The sequence below is a fragment of the Mastigoproctus giganteus genome, chromosome 10, assembly GCF_048544385.1.
Source record: "Mastigoproctus giganteus isolate SK-2022 chromosome 10, ASM4854438v1, whole genome shotgun sequence".
Lineage (NCBI taxonomy): Eukaryota > Metazoa > Arthropoda > Arachnida > Uropygi > Thelyphonidae > Mastigoproctus > Mastigoproctus giganteus.
In genome coordinates this window covers 28621939-28641144 of record NC_143584.1, presented here as the reverse complement: position 1 = coordinate 28641144, position 19206 = coordinate 28621939, and the positions used below count along the sequence as shown (strand labels likewise).

Genomic DNA, 19206 nt, shown 5'->3' with positions numbered 1-19206 from the left:
AAGGGATGGTCGATTGGGAGAAGACAGAGAGTGGCAATTGTGCAGGCAGATATGAAGTTTTCTGAGCAGTGCAGACGGTCTGCAAGAGTAGCTCATGGTGTCTTATCAATGATATACAGGTATTTTTCTAGCAGGGATAAGGAGGTGATTATCCCCTTGTATAAGGCAATGGTCAGGCCACATCTTGAGTACTGTATACAGGTCTCGAGGCCTCATTTTAAAAAGGTTGTAGAGTTGTTGGAATGAGTCCAGAGAAGGGCAACAAGATTAGTGAATGGAACAAAGGGTAGCTCTTACAAAGAAAGACTTAAGTTTTGCAGATTACAGTGTCTGGAGACCAGGCACCTGCGAGGTGACCTGATTGAGTTGTATAAAGCCTTGAATGGTTTGAGCAAGCTCAATACTGATGGGATTCTTCCTCTTGCCCAGAATAATCACCCTAGAGGGCATAAATTCATATTGAGGAAAGACAGTTGTAGGATAGATGTGCGGAAGTTTGCCTTTAGCCAGTGGGTAGTTGATAGCCTAAATAAATTTAAGACTGAACTGGACAGATATTTGGAATGAACAGAGGGATGAAATGGGAGCGGGGTTTTTTTTTTTTTTGTTGGCTGATTCTGCATAAGCTTGCTTTCTTGCATCATATTCCTATACTAGTGCTAATGCTAATAACATCAGTAATGGAGATTTTGGTTCATTTATCATATTAGCCAAATTTTCTACATTGTACAGCTATCTGGATGGGATTCTTCCTCTTGCTCAGAATAATCGCCTGAGAGGACATAAATTCAAATTCAGAAAAAATGGTTTTTGGATAGATGTGCGGAAGTTTGCCTTTAGCCAGCGGGTGGTTGATTTCTGGAACAAACTTCCATCTGTTGTTGTAGAAGTTGATAGCTTAAATAGATTCAAGGCAGAACTTGAGAAACATTTGGAGCAAGTGGATGGGTGAAATAAGGGTTTTTTTTTTTTTTTTTTTGGCTGATGCTATATAAGCTTGCTTTTTTGCATCATGTGCCTTTGCTAATGCTAATCTGTTTTGGTTCTCTGAAATAACACTTGTTTGGATAAGAAATTGTAATTGTTGAAGGTCTCATACAGTCACTGGTCTTTATCAAAGAATTTATTGTTTTTTTTTTGTTTTTTTTTACAGGATTATTTCTGCATCGTCAAGCGGATTACTGTTTCATGCTTATCTTCAATTTTTTTACCATATTTGTATCCTTTTTTTTGTTTAAATAATATAAAACCTGGGTATAAATAATGTCAGTAATATACAAATGTTGCTCCAAAACTAATGCCACCAAATCTTTTTTTAGATGCCACTACAGGTATGCCAATTTAAACTGTATGTTACATTATATACTTGAGTACTTCAGTTTAGTTTTTCACATATTCACTACTTCCATCACTACTTTGTATACATTTTCTTCACTGCTGAAACAGAACCTGTGTCCTCCTCATAAAAAGTTGCTGCCAGTCTCCAAGAACCATTTCTTGATGGTTGCAGTGACAGCATTGTTTTTGGCAAATTGTTCCCTATGAAAGCCGTCCTTCATAGGGCCAAACACATGAAAGTCTGGTGCATGATCAGGATTGTATGGGAAATGTAGCAGAACAGCCCATCTGAATTCCACAATGATCTTCCTTGTCAGGATACTGGTATGGGGTCTAGCATTGTTGTGCTGAAGGAAAAATTTCCTTTCTTCTCTTGCAGTTTGTTTCTTTAGCTTCTCCAGTGTCTCCACAGAGCAAGCAGAAATGATTGTGTCCTTATTCTAAGAAATCCACCAGGATAACCTCTCTCTTTTCTCAAAAAACAGAACGTGATTTTTCCAGCAGAAGGCTATGCCTTGAATTTTGTCATTATATGGATCCTTGTGTCACCACTCCACAGACTGCCACTTTGACTCCAGTTCATAGTGGTGTGTCTGGGTCTCATCTTCAGTGATGATCATGTCAAGATAATTATTGTACGTGGTCTCATGACACTCCGGAAGATCAGCATAAGCCTGCACTCTTCTCCTTGTGTGTGGACTCCACAAATGCTAGCATTTGTGGAACCCACGCAGAGAGCACACATAAGGAGATGAGTTCCACAAATGTTAGCATTTGTGGAACCCATCTGGCACACAATTTCCTCTATTCTAGATTATCCAGAATTATTTTCAGTGCATTAAAGCCTATTCACACTCTTGTACACATTTTTTTGGTCTTAATGCAAAATGAATCAATATTCATGAATCAGTTTTACTCATTCCACATGTTCTGCCATGCTGTAGTGCAAGGATGACCTGACTTTAATATGTTCTTCAAATCGCTACCAAAATACCTAGCCTGCCACCGAACTGTTCTCACATCGACAGTCATGTCCATTTTTTTCAGTCATGTCCCTATAAAAGTATTCTTCAAACATCAGTGAATCTCAGTTGTTCCAGTGTTCTCTGTATTCAGGAAATTAGTAACACACTGCTGCATTTCATTTGCACATTGTCATCTTACATTTTCACAGACTACTACAGCCTTGCCACCTGTTATGCAGCATTCAAACTTTAAAATACTGGCAGTAATGTTTAAATTTTCACCTGATATCATTACATTTTGAGGGAAATGTCACATGAATTTGAAAAAATTTGGGGGCATTAGTTTTGGAGTGGCCTTCATGTGTACAATGAAAGTCCCACTGCTTTACAGACATTTCCATTTCTATTTCTTGCTATATTAGTGTATATAAGAATCCCCAGTAAACCTTGTACTTCCACTGCTGATATCCAAGTTTGTGTGTGTGTGTGTGTGTGTGTGTGTGTGTGTGTGTGTGTGTGTGTGTGTGTGTGTGTGTGTGTGTGTGTGTGTGTGTGTGTGTGTGTGTAGGAAATTACAGTAGGAAAATTCAAAGTTGTGCTGGAATCTAAGCTTCCTCTACTTTTAACTGCCATTATGTACCATTAAGCTAACAGTTTTTCTGTAGCACCTAACTCTGCCTCAATATCACCAGTAAATATTCATGCACTTATTTTATTCGAGTGTGTCCCATCTTTAGAAAAGCAGGTCCTTTTATTAACAAGTTCGAGCCATGCTGAAAAAAAACTTTTACTCCACAATCCATGTACAATTTCTCCATTCTAGAATTGCTCATCAGGGCTCAGGACATATGCCTCCTGCTATGTCTGGGTAAAATTCAAAATATTCACATTGTCCTACCTCATGATTTTTTCAAAAAATCACTTTGTAACTTTGAACTAAAGCCTTAAATCCCCTTTAATAGGGGGTGGTAAAGTTGCTCTCTCTTCCTAATATTGAAATAATTAGTTTCACATTCTTTTGAATTATGTACCTGCATGTCTCTGATGCATATGCACAAAATTAGTCACTTATAATAATACTTTTTTGTTGCAAGTGAGCAACTGACCAAAGGAGTACTACCTCTGTAAGAAATGGAGAAAACTGAGGTTAGAGCTATTAGCAAATATTTTTTAATACAACTGGACTCTAACTGATATTATCAGAGATTTGGAAAAACACTAGATAACTTTCATCTATTCCCAGATCTCAAAAAAGAAGTAAGAAATTTGCAGATGATTCTCCCATGGTGGATACCATTGGATAGCCAAGATTTTTTTTTTTTTTTTTTGGTAGGAATTAAAAGTCCTGGAACATTGTTTGGAAAAATGTTTTAGTGTTGCAGGAGACTGTTAAAAAATAAAAATACTTTCGTTGTTGTCATCCTATTATTATTTCTACATGAGAGGTGGAGCAACTTGTTCACCACTCATATAATTAGTACTTGCATCAACAATATCACCTTTTATTCCCTTCACTCTCCTTGCACCTGGGATACACAGAGGAATCACATGTGGTCCTATTTGACCTAGAGATAGTTTTGAATACATGACACAGTCAGTACAACAAACAAGACTTGCAAGAGAATCACCTACAACAATTCCATTATTAGTCATGCCAATATTGATTACATTATTCTCCCTAGATCTAGTTTTCTGCATAATTATGGCTAAATTTCTAATTACAAATTATAAGAAATTATATATATTGTGCTATGCTACATTATGATGCAACATACTCAATAAAGCTCTTTAATAAGATGAAGTAACCTACTTTACTGTTTTATATCTAATGACGATATTAATTGGAAACTCCTAGTATTGGTTATTATTACCTAACAACTTTTCTTATTTTTAATTATAAGAATTTCTTATAGAGAATTATACAAGGAGCAAGGGAATGATGCCAGCAGTGGGGAAGATGGATTGCAAATTAGCAACAAATACAACATATCCGATATTCTTCCTGATGAGGTAGAACATGCATTGAAAAAAATGAAGAATCAGAAAGCCCCAGGGGAAGATGAAGTTACTGTAGAGTTGTTAAAATTGGGAGGAAGAGACATAACACAAAAACTGGCAAGGCTCTTCACAAAGTGCATTAAAAAAGGTGTGACACCTAAGCAGTGGAATAATGCAGTCATAGTTTTGCTGCATAAGAAAGGAGATAAATCAGAAATTGGAAATTATAGACCAATTAGCTTGTTATCCCACATCTACAAGTTGTTCACAAGGGTCATTACTAACAGATTAGAAAGAATACTTGATGAGAATCAGCCCAAAGAGCAAGCTGGCTTTAGGACAGGATTCTCAACTATGGATTACTTTCATGTAATATCATGAAAGTAATGGAGAAAGCAAATGAATATAAAACACCATTATGCCTGGAATTTGTGGATTATGAAACGGCATTTGACTCCATACAGCATAAGGCAATCATTCAGGCACTGGAAAGACAAGGCATAGATACCCCACATATTATGATTTTGAAGAAAATATATGAGAGTGTTACCTCCTTTATTAGAATAGACAAAGACAGTAGGAAATTTAAAATCGAGAAAGGAGTTCGACAAGGAGACACAATATCTCCGAAGCTGTTTACTGCTGCCCTTGAGGAAGCTTTCAGAAGATTAGACTGGTCGCAGAAAGGAGTCAATGTGAACGGAGAGTACCTAAACCATTTACGATTTGCAGATGACATTGTGGTCATAAGCCACGATCCCAAAGAATTAGAGGAAAATCTTAATCAGTTATGCAGAGTTAGTAAGGATTTTGGACTAAAGATGAATATGGCTAAAACAAAAGTAATGATGAACAAGTATGCCACAGAAAGGGAAATAATGATTGAAGGAGCAGTAATTGAAAAGGTGGAGTCGTATGCTTATCTGGGACAAGTTATTAGCTGTAATAATGATAAATGGCTGGAAGTCAAGAGAAGAATAAACTTTGGATGGATAGCATTCAGAAAATATAGTCACATACTGAAAAGCAATATCCCAGTTTGACTGAAACGTAAAATAATGAATCAATGTATACTCCCCACCATGACTTATGGAAGTGAAACTTGGGCACTCACCAAAAGAATGTGGAAGAGAAGCTGAGAACTACACAGGGAAGAATGGAACAAATTATATTGGGAATCAGACTGTTAGATAAGAAGAGAAACACATGGATTAGGCAGCAAACTCAAGTAAAGGACATTCTTATCAAAACTAAAGAACTAAAATGGTCTTGGACAGGACATATAGCTCGAAGACATGATGACAGATGGACTAAGAAAATAACAGAATGGTACCCAAGAGGAGCTAGAAGAAAACCTGGAAGTCAAAGGCAGAGATGGATAGGTGAAATTCATGAGTTCTCCGGTAGTAAATGGATGGCCAGTGCTCAAAACAGAAGGAACTGGAAAGTGGTTGGAGAGGCCTTCATCCTGCAGTGGATTGAAAATGGCTGATGATGATGACCTAACAACTATTCTGATTTAACAGTTCAGTACTACTAAACTACAATTTGCGACTATATACAGTCAAACTCAGTTATAATAAGCATAGGGATAATGATTCACAGTTATAATGAGCAAATATTATCTCTTAAATTTATGCAAATCTATGTACAAAAATTTCACTGATATATATCGAGCAAACTTGGTCCACTAACTTTCTGTCGTATATTCCCTCAATTTAGATGTTTACTTTTTACATTAAATACAAGTACTTTGAATTTTTATAAACAGTAGAATTTATCTGAGAATAATTATTGTAGACATTGTTTCTTCCCTACCTCCTTCATTTAGAGATTCAATAAAAAGTACATTTACAAAATGTTAATTATGCAGAAAACTTGCAAAAGTAAACATTTATCTCTGAGAGTGTGTGTGGGGGGCGGGGACCAATTATTATATTCATCACCTGCAATTCAATTATTTTTTAAATAAACTTTCATGAACAGTTAAAGTGACTGGGTCCATTGAATACTTAGTGAGGCTCGAACTTACCCAGGTGTTTAGCAGTGTCATATACAGGGTGTTTCAGTTAAACGTTTCAGAACTTCTAAGAGGGGTAGGGTACATCCTGACAACTCGAAATCATATAGCAATGTGGGGTCGGAAATGCTTTCCTGAAGCGGTATTGTACACAGAAGTCGTCGTGCAGCACAGATTCGATTTTCGGTCAATGTATGGGCCGGTATTATGGGAGATCACCTCATCGGACCTTACCTGTTACCGTGTCGTCTAACCGGACCTATCTACTTGATCTTTCTGCAGCAAGTATTGCCACAACTTTTGAGAGATGAACAGATTTCTGCATCGACGCAACAGACAATGTGGTTCCAACACGATGGAGCCCCTGCCCATTATAGCGGAGATGTTCGTAACTACCTGGATGTCACATTTGGTCAACAGTGGATCGGACGTGGTGGTCCCGTGCGTTGGCCTGCTCGGTCACCCGACCTATCATGTCTTGATTTTTATTTCTGGGGTCATATGAAATCGCTAGTTTATGACACTCCTGTTGACAATGCTGAGGAGCTGGTTGCAAGAATCGCAGTAGCTGCCGAAGAAATTCGAAATTCGCCTGGAGTATTCCAGAATGTTCGGATGTCCATGCGTCGGAGATGTCAGGCGTGCATTGTAGCCCGTGGAAGAAACTTCGAACACTTACTTTAATCCATGTACCTTTTGCTTCTTTTCATGTATTATTAAAACGATTTCTCACTTACGGTCTCTTTTCTTTATGGTGCTTCTGTGTAAAACACCGCTTCAGGAAAGCATTTCCGACCCCACATTGCTATATGATTTCAAGTTGTCAGGATGTACCCTACTCCTCTTAGAAGTTCTGAAACGTTTAACTGAAACACCCTGTATAGTATTGTATTCAGATTTTACCAAGAATTTGTGGTGACAAAAATCAGTACCATAATCTGTGACAAAAATAGTGAAGATTTTACCCTTCAATGAGTAACATTAAAGTCCATTCATGAAAAAGTTTGAGATTATTCAAGAATTAGAACATGGTAAAAAACACTGAAGTTGAAAAAAATTTAATTTATGATAATTTACAGTTTCAGATTTATGGAAAAACAAAGACAATTTTATATGCACTAGAAAACAGCCATACTACAGATAAGAATATTGGGGAATGTAATAGGTGATTTGATCAGGCACTGCTGGAATGGTTTAAGGTATAGAGGAATGCTGATTTCCCCATCAATAGCCCCATTTTAAAGAGACAAGTAGAAAAATTTTCAAAACAGCTATATCATGAAAATTACACATAAATCAGTGGATGGCTTGATGACATTGTTTATGTGATAGTGGAGAAGCCCTATCAGAAAATTTATAAAATGGCAAGTGAATGTTTGGGTAGAATGTAAGATGGTTACAGAGAAAAAGATATCTACAATGCAGACAAAACTGCACTGTTTTGAAATGTCAACCATCTACAACTTTTAAATTTGATGGTGAAAAATGTATTGGCAGCAAAAGGTTAACTGTTAACAGTTTTAATGTGTATAAACATGATTGGAACTGACAAAAAAACTTTTTGTCATTAGAAAATCACAAAAATCATGCTGTTTCAGAAATGTAAAGAACTTTCCGTTGAATATGCAGCTATTATGTCCAAAATGTTAACAAAGATGATCTACTGCCTCTATTAGTATGGCTGAAACAAAATGAATTATGAATTTTGCCCATTTAACACATTCACCGAAAGTTGATACATATGCACACGATGGTTTTTAATCCATATAGATGAAAAACCACATAACTTTGAGAACAGTTTTCTTCCAGTTTGCAAAGAAAAACTAGATATTTTTATCAAGCAGTCTTGACCAGAGGCTAATTAATTCAGCCACAGTAAGAAAAAAGCCCCCAAGTATCTGCCCTCCTCATCTAGATGGGGAGAGCAGAGACAGTACAATGATTTTTGAATCCCATGTGTTAAGGTCAGAAGTCAAACTGACAATGAACATGTTAAATGACATTAACAATTTTGTGAATGTTTGTTTATGTGAATGACGATAACTTCTGGAATTTCTACATAGAGTAGTATAATATAGACCCTGCTAAACAAAGAAGATAGTGGCAAAGACAGCATTGAATTTGTTGAAGATCCAATCACTGCAAAATGCATGCCCATGATGCCATGAGACTTTAATTGAATTTTTTGGAAACAGTGGTCCAGTAGCATTTTTAATGTACAAGGCATAATAAAAGGAATCTCTCAAATTGAAATCTATGAAATATGTCACATTTCTAAATTATCTCTGTAAAAAGGCTTCATTAATGATGTGTAACATACCTGAGTAACTTTTTTATTTGCTTTCTTTAAATTTTTTTATTTATCTGCATTTTTATGTTAATTACATATGCTCTTTATTTATTTACTTTTACTAATATATCTGTACTTACTTACTCACTTTTATTTATTACTTCAACACTATTAATACATTCACATTTTTACATTCGTGGGTATTACAAATAATAGCTATACCAAGCAAAACTACACATGGCACTTGTTATAACGAATTCCACTGTACAATAACTACAGTATTATTCATAATGTTTATTTATATTCACTTGAGCATATAATTTATAATAGGTGTTTATCTGTGAGACTAGTGTACTCAGCAGTTTCATTACATTAGTATTAAAGATAAATGGGTGGAAGGAAACTAAACTTATCAAGCATTAGCTTTAAAGTCACCTATTTCCATCCAGGTTTTTATCCAGCTGTTCTTCAAATTTACATAATCTCTCTAATTATACAAGGTTAGATGGTAGTTTGTTCCAACAGCATGTCCTCTAGTTTGTACTACCTGTCAAAAAAGAACTCCAGAAATTACTGCTAGGAGCAGCAGTTTATACAGCCAAATGTAACTTCTGAAATACTTTCTTGATTTAAGGTGTACTTAAGTAATTTCATTATACAGGGTTGTTAAAATTTAAGTATCCCTACGTAGAGGGCTCTGGAGTGAATTCTAAGGCTCGTACTGAAGAGAAATTTGGACAACAGGTACAATAAAGAATGTGCTCACTATTTATTGGGGAAAAAAAATTAGTTACAAAATTTGTCACTATTCAGCTGTTCCACTATATGGCGCTGTGGCAATACAAATCACTTGAACAGCACTACACTTGTTCAATATGTCCTCCATTTTGGTCAACAACAGTTTCTATTCGAATTACAGCATTTTTTCTTTCGAATCAACAGAACGTAACATGTCAACTGGAATAGCCAGCACATGACATCTAATGGTGTCCTTCAGATCTGCCAGAGTTTGACATCCTTCCTGATACACCTGTTTCTTCAAAAAAAACCCACAACCAGAAATTGCATGGGATTGAGGTCCGGTGGCCGGGGTGGCCAAGATGTCTGGAAACAACGGCTGATGACCTGTTCGTCTGTAAGTGTTGCTTTTGAAATGTTTAGATTTAACAGTGGATGTGGGGTGGCGGACCATCTTGCATGAATATGGTATCCTGAAGGCACCCACGTTGTTGCAGCTATGGTATTGCGAAATTTGCCAGCATTTCTTAATATCGCTGTCCAGTGATGGAACAGGTGCAGTTTCCAGTCGATGTTACCTGTTCAAAAAAATATGTCCCAATCGTGAATGTGGCTGTAAATCCACACTACACTGTCACTTTTGAAGAATGCAATGGGACCTCTTGGATAACTCAAGGGTTTTCTGTTTGCCCAGATGTGACAGTTATGCATATTCACTTTTCCATTTAAGCAGAAGTGGGCTTGCTTCATCACTCCAAAGGATGTTCCATGGCCAAGTGGTATCTACTGTCATATTTGCACCAGAAGCTGAAATGTGTATGTGAAACAAATATCTGCATCACCATGCTTTAGCTGCTGTTGCATGTGCATCTTATAAGGATAGTGCCTCAACACCTGACACATTACTAGCCTTACGGTGGAATACAGCATGTCCACTTCACGAGAAACAGCTGGCAGACTTGTGCTACTACATGGAGATTGACTTGATAAATCCACAACAGCTATAGCCACATCTTCAACACGAGAGAAGTCCACTTGTTTTCGACCTCTACTTGGTTGTACACCAAGATGTCCTGCCGCTTCAGATTTTGCAATTGTTTTGTGGACAGCACAAACAGTCATAGGTCCACACCTTATGCGCTTCTGATGCCGAAATTCTCTGATAGCTGCATTGTTGCTGTTCTGATAGTACAGCTTCACTAATAGTGCCTTTTCCTGCAACATTGTTGGCATTGCTGCTGTAGTGCAAGCAAACATCTGCTGTATGATTTTGAAGAGACTGCTTTGCTTTTATACAGTAGAGCTGAGTAACTTACGATTATGCAAATAACTTACGTTATTTGCATAATCATAACTAAGATAGTTACGCCCTATACGGTGACAAATTTTGTAAAACTAATTTTTTTTTTATTCCAATAAATGGCGAGCGCATTCTTTATTGTACCTGTTGTCCAAATTTCTCTTCAGTACAAGCCTTAGAAATCGCTATAGAGCCCTCTATATAGGGATACTTTAATTTTAATAACCCTGTATTAGTATTAATAAAGCGATGGTGAAAGACGATTGATGGAAGATAGACTTATTCAGCATCAGCTTTAAAAAACAAAAAGAAAAGTCACCTGGTTCTGACATCAGGTCTTTTTTTCCAACCCTTCTTTAAATTTACATAATCTCTTCTAGTTATACGAGATTAGATGGTAATTTATTCGTACAGTTAATATTCTGGCTAAAAGGAATTTTTTTTATATCCAATCAATAACTGCCATTCCTTAATTGAATTGTTTTTAAATTTTACTGATAGTTGTCCTCTGGTTTTGTTACCTGCAAAAGGAACAAGTTGCCCATTGTTTACTAAAGTTTTTCAAATACTTATTGCTTGTGAGTAACTCACTAATTGTTACAGTGGTTTCCAAGATGACATTAATATTAATGAGTATCAGTTTTACTCAGTTTATTAAAAATTCAGAAAGTCTCACAAATTGAATAAAAATATGCCACAGAGTTAACACATCTTTTATATGATTTTGTGTGACTATTAATGGGTTAAGTGTGTTATAAATTATTTCACAATCTAAGCTTTTTTTTTTTTAACTTCATACAGGCTAATAATAGGAGAAACAAATAATTTACATTCACTCTGTATTGTGGGAATTAAGTTTATCAGTTTAATTACACCACCATAAAGGGTTTTAACCAAATGTGATTATTTTTGTGGTTTTAACCAAATGTGGTTACTGTACTCAGTAGATCACATCTAAATATATATTTTTTCATATTTATTGTAATAATTATATTCAGTCAGACTTTTAATTTCTATAATGTACATTGAGTGTAAATTATTTCTAAATTTGTTTGTAGACGTGTACAGATCAGTTAATTTAGAAATTAGTATTGCATTAGTACAAGTTTTTTTTTTTTTTTCCGCCTAAAATGGCAAAAATTGCAGTTTGAAGTAATGTTTGCACTCCAGTATATTCTTAACTATCCAACAGATTTGTGGTGCACTTCTTGACATTCCAGTATGTATGCACTTTTTCTATTAAAAACCAAAATGATAAAATCAGTTTTATTTCAAAATGTTAAATTGTATTATTATAAATAGCCTGAGCAGTAATTATTTGCTATAGTTTGGAAAGGATATTATATGGAATATTTGTAATATAGTTCATGTGAGATGTGTTCAAGTTAAAGTCTTCAAATATATTTCTAAAAAAAAAAATTACCCAAGATACAGAAATGTAAAATCATTTTTCAACATAATCTCCTAGTGGAAACACACATTTTTCACCTTTTCTTTCCTGCTGTGAAGGTTTGTTTGGAGTTGTTTAGCTCATGAATGGCCGCAGCATCTGCTGTTAACTAGGAAAAGTTCTGCCGCAAAGAGCATCCTTCATCATTGGAAACAACCAAAAGTCACCACTTGCAAAGTCAGGAAGGTAAGGAGGATGTGGGATAACCTTAATTTTTTGTTTCTGTAAATAAATTTTACACTTAGGCAGCACATAGGGTGGTGCAGTTTCCTGATGTAATCTAATGTTGTGATTCAGTCTATGTGGACATTTCTTCTGAATTGCTGGAAGGAACTTTTTCTTCAGAACCTCTTCACATGAGTTTCCTGTGACAGTAATGTCCTTGGAAATACAAAGTGTAAGGATAGTGTCCCAGAAAACAGCAACAGTCATTTTCTCTGCACTTGCAGCAGCACACTACTTTTTAGGTGCCAGTGGCTTGGCGTGCTTCCATTGGAGGGACCGATGCATGGTTTCAGGATTGAACAGTGGAATCCATGTCTTATCTATCATTATAATGAGGAGGAGAACCATGCATTGAAGCATCTTGAGTGAGAATTGCTTCACACAAGTTGTCGTGAATGTCTTTTTGTTCCTGAGAATAAGTGGGCTAAACACATCTCCAAACAAACCTTTGCAGTGACCTAAATAGCTTGAGGAAAAAATGTGTCAGAATCATGTGTTCCTTCTAGGAGATTATGTTGAAAAATGACTTAATTTCATTTCTGTATCTCAAATACTTTTAGAAATAAATTTGGAGACCTTATAACTTGAATGCACCTTGTATAGGGAAAACAGTAAGACTACATGATACAATACACTGCCAAGCACATACAAACTAAATTTCACTAGCTGTGTGTGGATTCTTGCAATTCCTAACTTCAGGACAATGTTGATTGGGGTTAGGTTAAGATTCAGTTTGGTATGAATCCAGAAAGTCTAGTCACTCAAGTATAGTTTTGAGATGATAAAGTCTCTCACTGCTCATTGAGAGTGTGTTAGGTTCGTTTCTATATGTATGTAATCAAATTTATGTGAAAATTAAAATTTGTTTTAAGGTATTCCTTGAGCGGCATGATGCATAGGTAAACTGTTTTTTGAAGATAATAAAGCACTCAAAACCTACATTGATATTATTATATTTATTTTCTAATTGGGAATATGTATGTAATAATAACAACATAACATATGATGGGATACTTCTGCTTGAGGGGGCATGGATTCAAATTGAGGAAAGACAGTTGTAGAATAGATGTGCAGAAGTTTGCCTTTAGCCAGTGGGTAGTTAATTGCTGGAACAGACTTCCATATGTTGTTGCGGAAGTTGATAGCTTAAATAAATTTAAGGCTCAACTAGACAAACATTTGAAGTGACTGGATTGGTGAAATGGGAAGGGGATTTTTTTTTTTTGGCTGATGCTGTATAAGCTTGCTTTCTTGCATCATATGCCTCAACTAATGCTAATGCTAACATACATTTAGAGTGCTTTATTATCTTCAAACAACGAAATGTTGTTTGTTTGAATGTATTGATTTGATTTGAGTTAATATATCAAGTTCACTTCACAAAGCTGAATGCTCGTCTTTATTCTGAGTTCATAACCGCCAGATCTCCAGATTTGTATTGGAAACACCATCTTATAATATAGTTAGGAGTCCAGCTATATTATAAGATCGCCTATAACTAAAAAGGCCATCTTTTTAACTTGTAGTAGTAGTGGCATGTGATGCAAGAAAGCAAGTGTATGAGCTTATGCAGCATTAGCCAAAAAAAAAAAAAAAAAAAATCACACCATTCCCTCCAAATGCCTGTCCAGTTCCTCCTTAAATTTATTTAAGCTATCAACTTCCACAACAAAAGATGGAAGTCTGTTCCAGCAATTAACCACCCGCTGGCTAAAGGCAAATTTCATCACATCTTTTCTACAACTGTCTTTCCCCAATTCGAATCTGTGCCCCCTCAGTTTCTTAATCTGAGCAAGAGGAAGAATCCCATCAGAATTCAGCGTGCTCAACCCATTCAAGGCCTTATACACCTCAATCAGATCACCTCGCAGGTGCCTAGTCTCCAGCCACTGCAATTTGCAGAAGTTAAGCCTCTCTTGGTAAGAGGATCCCTTCATTCCCCTCACCAATCTTGTTGCCCTTCTCTGTACACACTCAAGCAAATCTACATTTTTCCTAAAATGAGGCCTACAGACCTGTACGCAGTACTCAAGGCATGGCCTGACCATTGCCTTATACAGAGGGACAGTCACCTCCTTTTCGCTGCTAGCAAAATTCCTATATATCATTGACAAAACTCCATGACCTGCCCTGGCAGCCTGTCTGCATTGCTCAGAAAACTTCATATCTGACTGCACAATTACTCCCAGGTCTTTACCAAGCGGTTGGTACGTTTCTCTGGGGTTACTTCTACCCATATGCAGTACTTTGCATTTGTCAAGGTTAAACTTCAGTTGCCACTTCTTAGCCCATCTGCCCAACTTATCTAGATCCTATTGCAGCAGCACACTGCCATTACTGTCATTAACAACCCTGCCAACCTTTGCATCATCTGCAGACTTCGACACTAAGCCTGATATACCTTCATCAGTATCATTGATAAATATACAAAACAACAGAGGATGATCCAACGCCGAACCCTGTGGGACTCCACTAATAACATTAGTCCACGAAGAGCAGCACCCATTGATTACCACCCTCTGTCTTCTCCCACTCAACTATCCTTGTATCCATTGTAGCAACTTACCCTTAATACCATTCTGCTCCAATTTGTACAATAGTCTTCCATGCACAACAGTGTCAAAAGCCTTCCTGAAATCCAAGTATATGATATCAAAATTATTTTTTGTATCCAGTTCCTTTGTAACCACATCAGAATATCCTATCAAATTTGTCAAACAAGACTTTCCCTTAACAAACCCATGCTGTGTCTGGCACCTCCCTCATTGAAGTCGGTGGTGATTTGTGCCACTGTCGCTCTCCAGTTGGCTGAAACAATGCGAGACAGACGTCGACAGCCACATTCATCCACCACCTTTCTCTGCCCATGGCACTCTCCACCAATGAGATGTTATTCGAGAAATGGCGTAGTCCTGATACACTTTTGATACTGTCAAACAGGGATAGTGCAATTTCTGTTCCACCTCCGCAATAGAGTGACCCATGCGTCCAGCACCCACTATCATCCCTCTTTCAGAGTCGATAAACTCGTGACGTTTATCGATACTGACACTGAACTACCGTCTACATGAATGCAGTGTACCTATATACCTGCCAAGCAGTGGGTTCGTCCACTAGCAAGATGGGTGACAGCATCGTGTTGCCCAGGTATCTCGTGATACCTGGTTCTGTCCTTTCAGTGTAGTCCAAGATGAAAATCTTGGCAGCACACAACTCAACAAAGAAGTTGCAACTAGATGAATAACAGACTTTGGGAATTGAGGAAGGGAGAGGAGATTAGAGCAGACTCCCACCAGTAATCAGAACAGTACCTACATTTACTCTGCTAGTAAATATTGATCTGTTCTGATGTTCACAGCCTGTGAGACCTGCACAGATTACAAGCCAGTGTGCTGGTTCAATTTTTTAATAATATTTTTTATTTATTGTACTAGGCGGTCCTTGCCAAATTCAAGTAATCCCGCTGTATATTTACAGTACCATACATACAGCATTACAGATACAATTCATGGTATAGTACAGAGAAGAGTATATTTTCAAAATAGGCAACAATGTCCAACGTCCATCTGCAAAAGAACCTTCCAAGGTGCCTTTCTTTTTCAAATGATTTGGGTGTCATTGTCCACACATTGTAAGCTCCCACCTATAATTAGAGTGGTACCGCGCATCCTGTGCATATCCTGTTGAAATATTGAAATCCATTTTAATGATCAACCAAACTGGTTGATTTCCAGCCACAAGACATGTTACATGATGCAACAATTAATTTCCTTGCTCCTATATTTGTAACTAGATTAACCATTTCCAAAATACTTGGACTTTTGAAATGCATTTCAAAAGTAAAAGATGGTTAAAATAAATAATTCTAACAGGTTAAAATTATTTTGAAATTGGTTTCTGCAAAGAAGCAGAAGTCCACAGTTTTGTGTATATATATATATATATATATATATATATATATATATATATATATATATATATTTTTTTTTTTATTTATTATTTATTTATTTTATTTTATTTTTTTTTTCTTCAAACTTTTTGCAGGTAATCCACAAATTTTTTTTTTTTTTTTTTTTTTAGCTCTTTATGGATCCAATGGTTATGTCTGTTTTGTATATTTGGTGCCATATAAACAAAAACGTCATTGTTAGTTTTTGGTTTGGAACTGAATTTAAGGTAAATATTTATTAATTAATAGTTATTAATTTTAATATATATATATATATATTTATATTTATTTATTTATTTTTCCATTTCCATAATACTCTAATTAATGGACAAGTTCTGAACTACACTTTATGTTTACTTATGCAGTTTCAGTCCTCTTTTTGATCCTTGGTTCTTTTAGTTTCAAAATATAGAGTGAGAAAGATATGCATGTAATTTTTTATACTTTGAAATTTCACAGTTTGAATTTAAAAGTAAACTTTCAAAATGGTGCAGGAAAGAAAATCTTATACAGCATTAGCCAAAAAAAATCCACCTCATTTGCCCATTCCTTCTAATAGTCTGACCAAATCTTTGCAAATAATTTAAATTTACTCAAACTACCCATTTCCACAACACTAAATTTATTCCACCGTCAGTTACTCTCTGGCCAAATGCAAATTTCCACTTATCTATTCTGCAACCATCCTTTTCCAATTTAAATTTATTTGTGTTCCACTGTGTGTGTCATTTGATAAACAGTAAAGATGCTATCATATTTAATTTACTCTTTAATTTACTTAATCCTTTTAAAGCCTTATACACTTCAGTTAAGTCACCACCAGAAGCCCAGTTTTCAGAACTCCAGTCTTGGTAAGAATAACCTAGTTTCCCTAACTAATCTTGTTCCTCTTCTCTTTACCCTTTCCAACAGGTCTGTGCCTTCCTAAAATGTGGTTTCCATACTTGTATGTACTATTCCAGATAGGCCTAACCACTGCATTTTAAAAAGGAAAACCTGGCAAATCTTCCAGTTTAGTTGGAAGTTTCCATAATTTAGTGCACTTATTGTTTCTGATAAGTTTAGTGTTCTTATAATTTTTGGACAAGTTTACATTACTTTTCAAATAAGTGGATATGTTATTATATTTTTTTCATTTATAGACCTACCAAATTTAATGATGTGTACTGAAAAGCAGATATTATGTGACTGACATTCAGTTTCGGTTCTGTGTAGAAGCAGCACAGAATTTCCAAGTAAATGAATGAACACTAATGTTCTACATTAGTTTATTTATTTACTTGGCAGTTCTTCATTTTTAATATGCAAATAAAATGTTATTTTTCATTGAATGCTCTTGGCTATGTAATGCCATACTATTTGTTAATTTCACTAATGTTCATTATCGGTACTTTGGATGGTTTTGTAGGTCTACCTTACAATAATCAAGAAAATATGAAAACTTAAAACAGTTATTCAAACCTTGAATATCAACAATGTCAGATTAATTACTTATATTTAATTCAAGTGTGAGAATTACCATTAGCATTAATAGAGGCATATGATGCAAGAAAGCAAGCTTATGCAGCATCAGTCAAAAAAAACCCTCCCATTTTACCCCTCCATTCATTACAAATGCCTGTCCAGATCAGCCTTAAATTTATTTAAGCTATCAACTTCCACAACAAAAGATGGAAGTCTGTTCCACCCATCAACTATCCGCTGACTAAAACCAATTTTCTGCACTTCTATTCTACAACTGTGTTTCCTCAATTTGAATCTGTGCCCCCTCAGGTTCTTAATCTGAGCAAGAGGAAGAACCCCATCAGCATTCAGCTTGCTCAACCCATTCAAGGCTTTATACATCTCAATCAGATCACCTCACAGATGCCTACTCTCCAGGCACTACAATTTGCAGAACTTAAGGCTTTCTTGGTAAGAGCACCCCTTTGTTCCCCTCACCAATCTTGTTGCCCTTCTTTGCACGCGTTTTAGCAACTCTACATCCTTCCTACAGTGAGGCCTCCAGACTTGTACACAGTACTCTAGGTGTGGCCTGATCATTGGCTTGTACAATGGGATAATCACTTCCCTGTCCCTGCTAGCAAAATTCCAATATATCATTGACAAGACTCCATGACCTGCCCTGGCAGCTGGTCTGCACTGCTCAACAAACTTCATATTTGACTATGCAATTACCCCCAGGTCTTTTTCACTTTCCACTTCCCTCAGTGTAGTACCAATTCACAAAGGGGGTTCAAAAGGTGACACAAGTAACTATAGACCTGTTGTTAGTTTAACTTGTGTTCCGGGGAAAATAATGGAGTCACTGGTTAAAGAAGCATTGCAGGATCATCTAGATAAGACTGCAGTAATAGTTAAGACACAGCATGGGTTTGTTCAAGGGAGGTCTTGTCTGATTAATTTGATTGGATACTATGATGTGGTCACAAAGGAACTGAATGTGATAAATAATTTTGATATCATATGCTTGGATTTCAGGAAAGCTTTTGATACTGTTACACATGGAAGATTACTGTACAAATTGGAGAGGTATGACTTTAAGGGTAAGTTGCTACAATGGATAAAGGGATGGTTGAGTGGGAGACAACAGAGAGAGAGAGAGAGAGAGAGAGTGGTAATCAATGGACTTCATGGACAAATGCTCTTCATGGACACATGTTATTAGTGGAGTTCCCCAGGGTTCGGTGTTGGGCCCATTGTTGTTTTGTGTATTCACCAATGATATTGATGAAGGTATATCAGGCTTAATGTCCAAGTTTGCAGATGATACAAAGGTAGGCAGGGTTGTTAACGACAGTAAAGACAGTATGCTACTCCAACTGGATCTAGTTGCCAACTTCAGTTGCCACTTCTCAGCCCATTTGCCCAACTTGTTGGGTAAATGGGCTGAGAAGTGGCAACGGAAGTTTAACATTGAGAAATGCAAAGTA

At 36.3% G+C, this 19206-nt stretch overlaps 1 protein-coding gene across 1 annotated transcript in view; it reads left to right on the top strand.

Annotated features, from left to right (window-relative positions):
• Positions 1 to 19206, top strand: part of Der-1 (derlin 1) — an 82077-nt gene that overhangs the window by 15445 nt on the left and 47426 nt on the right. Inside the window, exons 3-5 of the mRNA XM_090383992.1 lie at positions 1154 to 1218; positions 11842 to 11868; positions 16405 to 16500. Coding sequence (XP_090240118.1) covers positions 1154 to 1218; positions 11842 to 11868; positions 16405 to 16500 — 188 coding nt within the window. The remainder of the gene's footprint in view (positions 1 to 1153; positions 1219 to 11841; positions 11869 to 16404; positions 16501 to 19206) is intronic.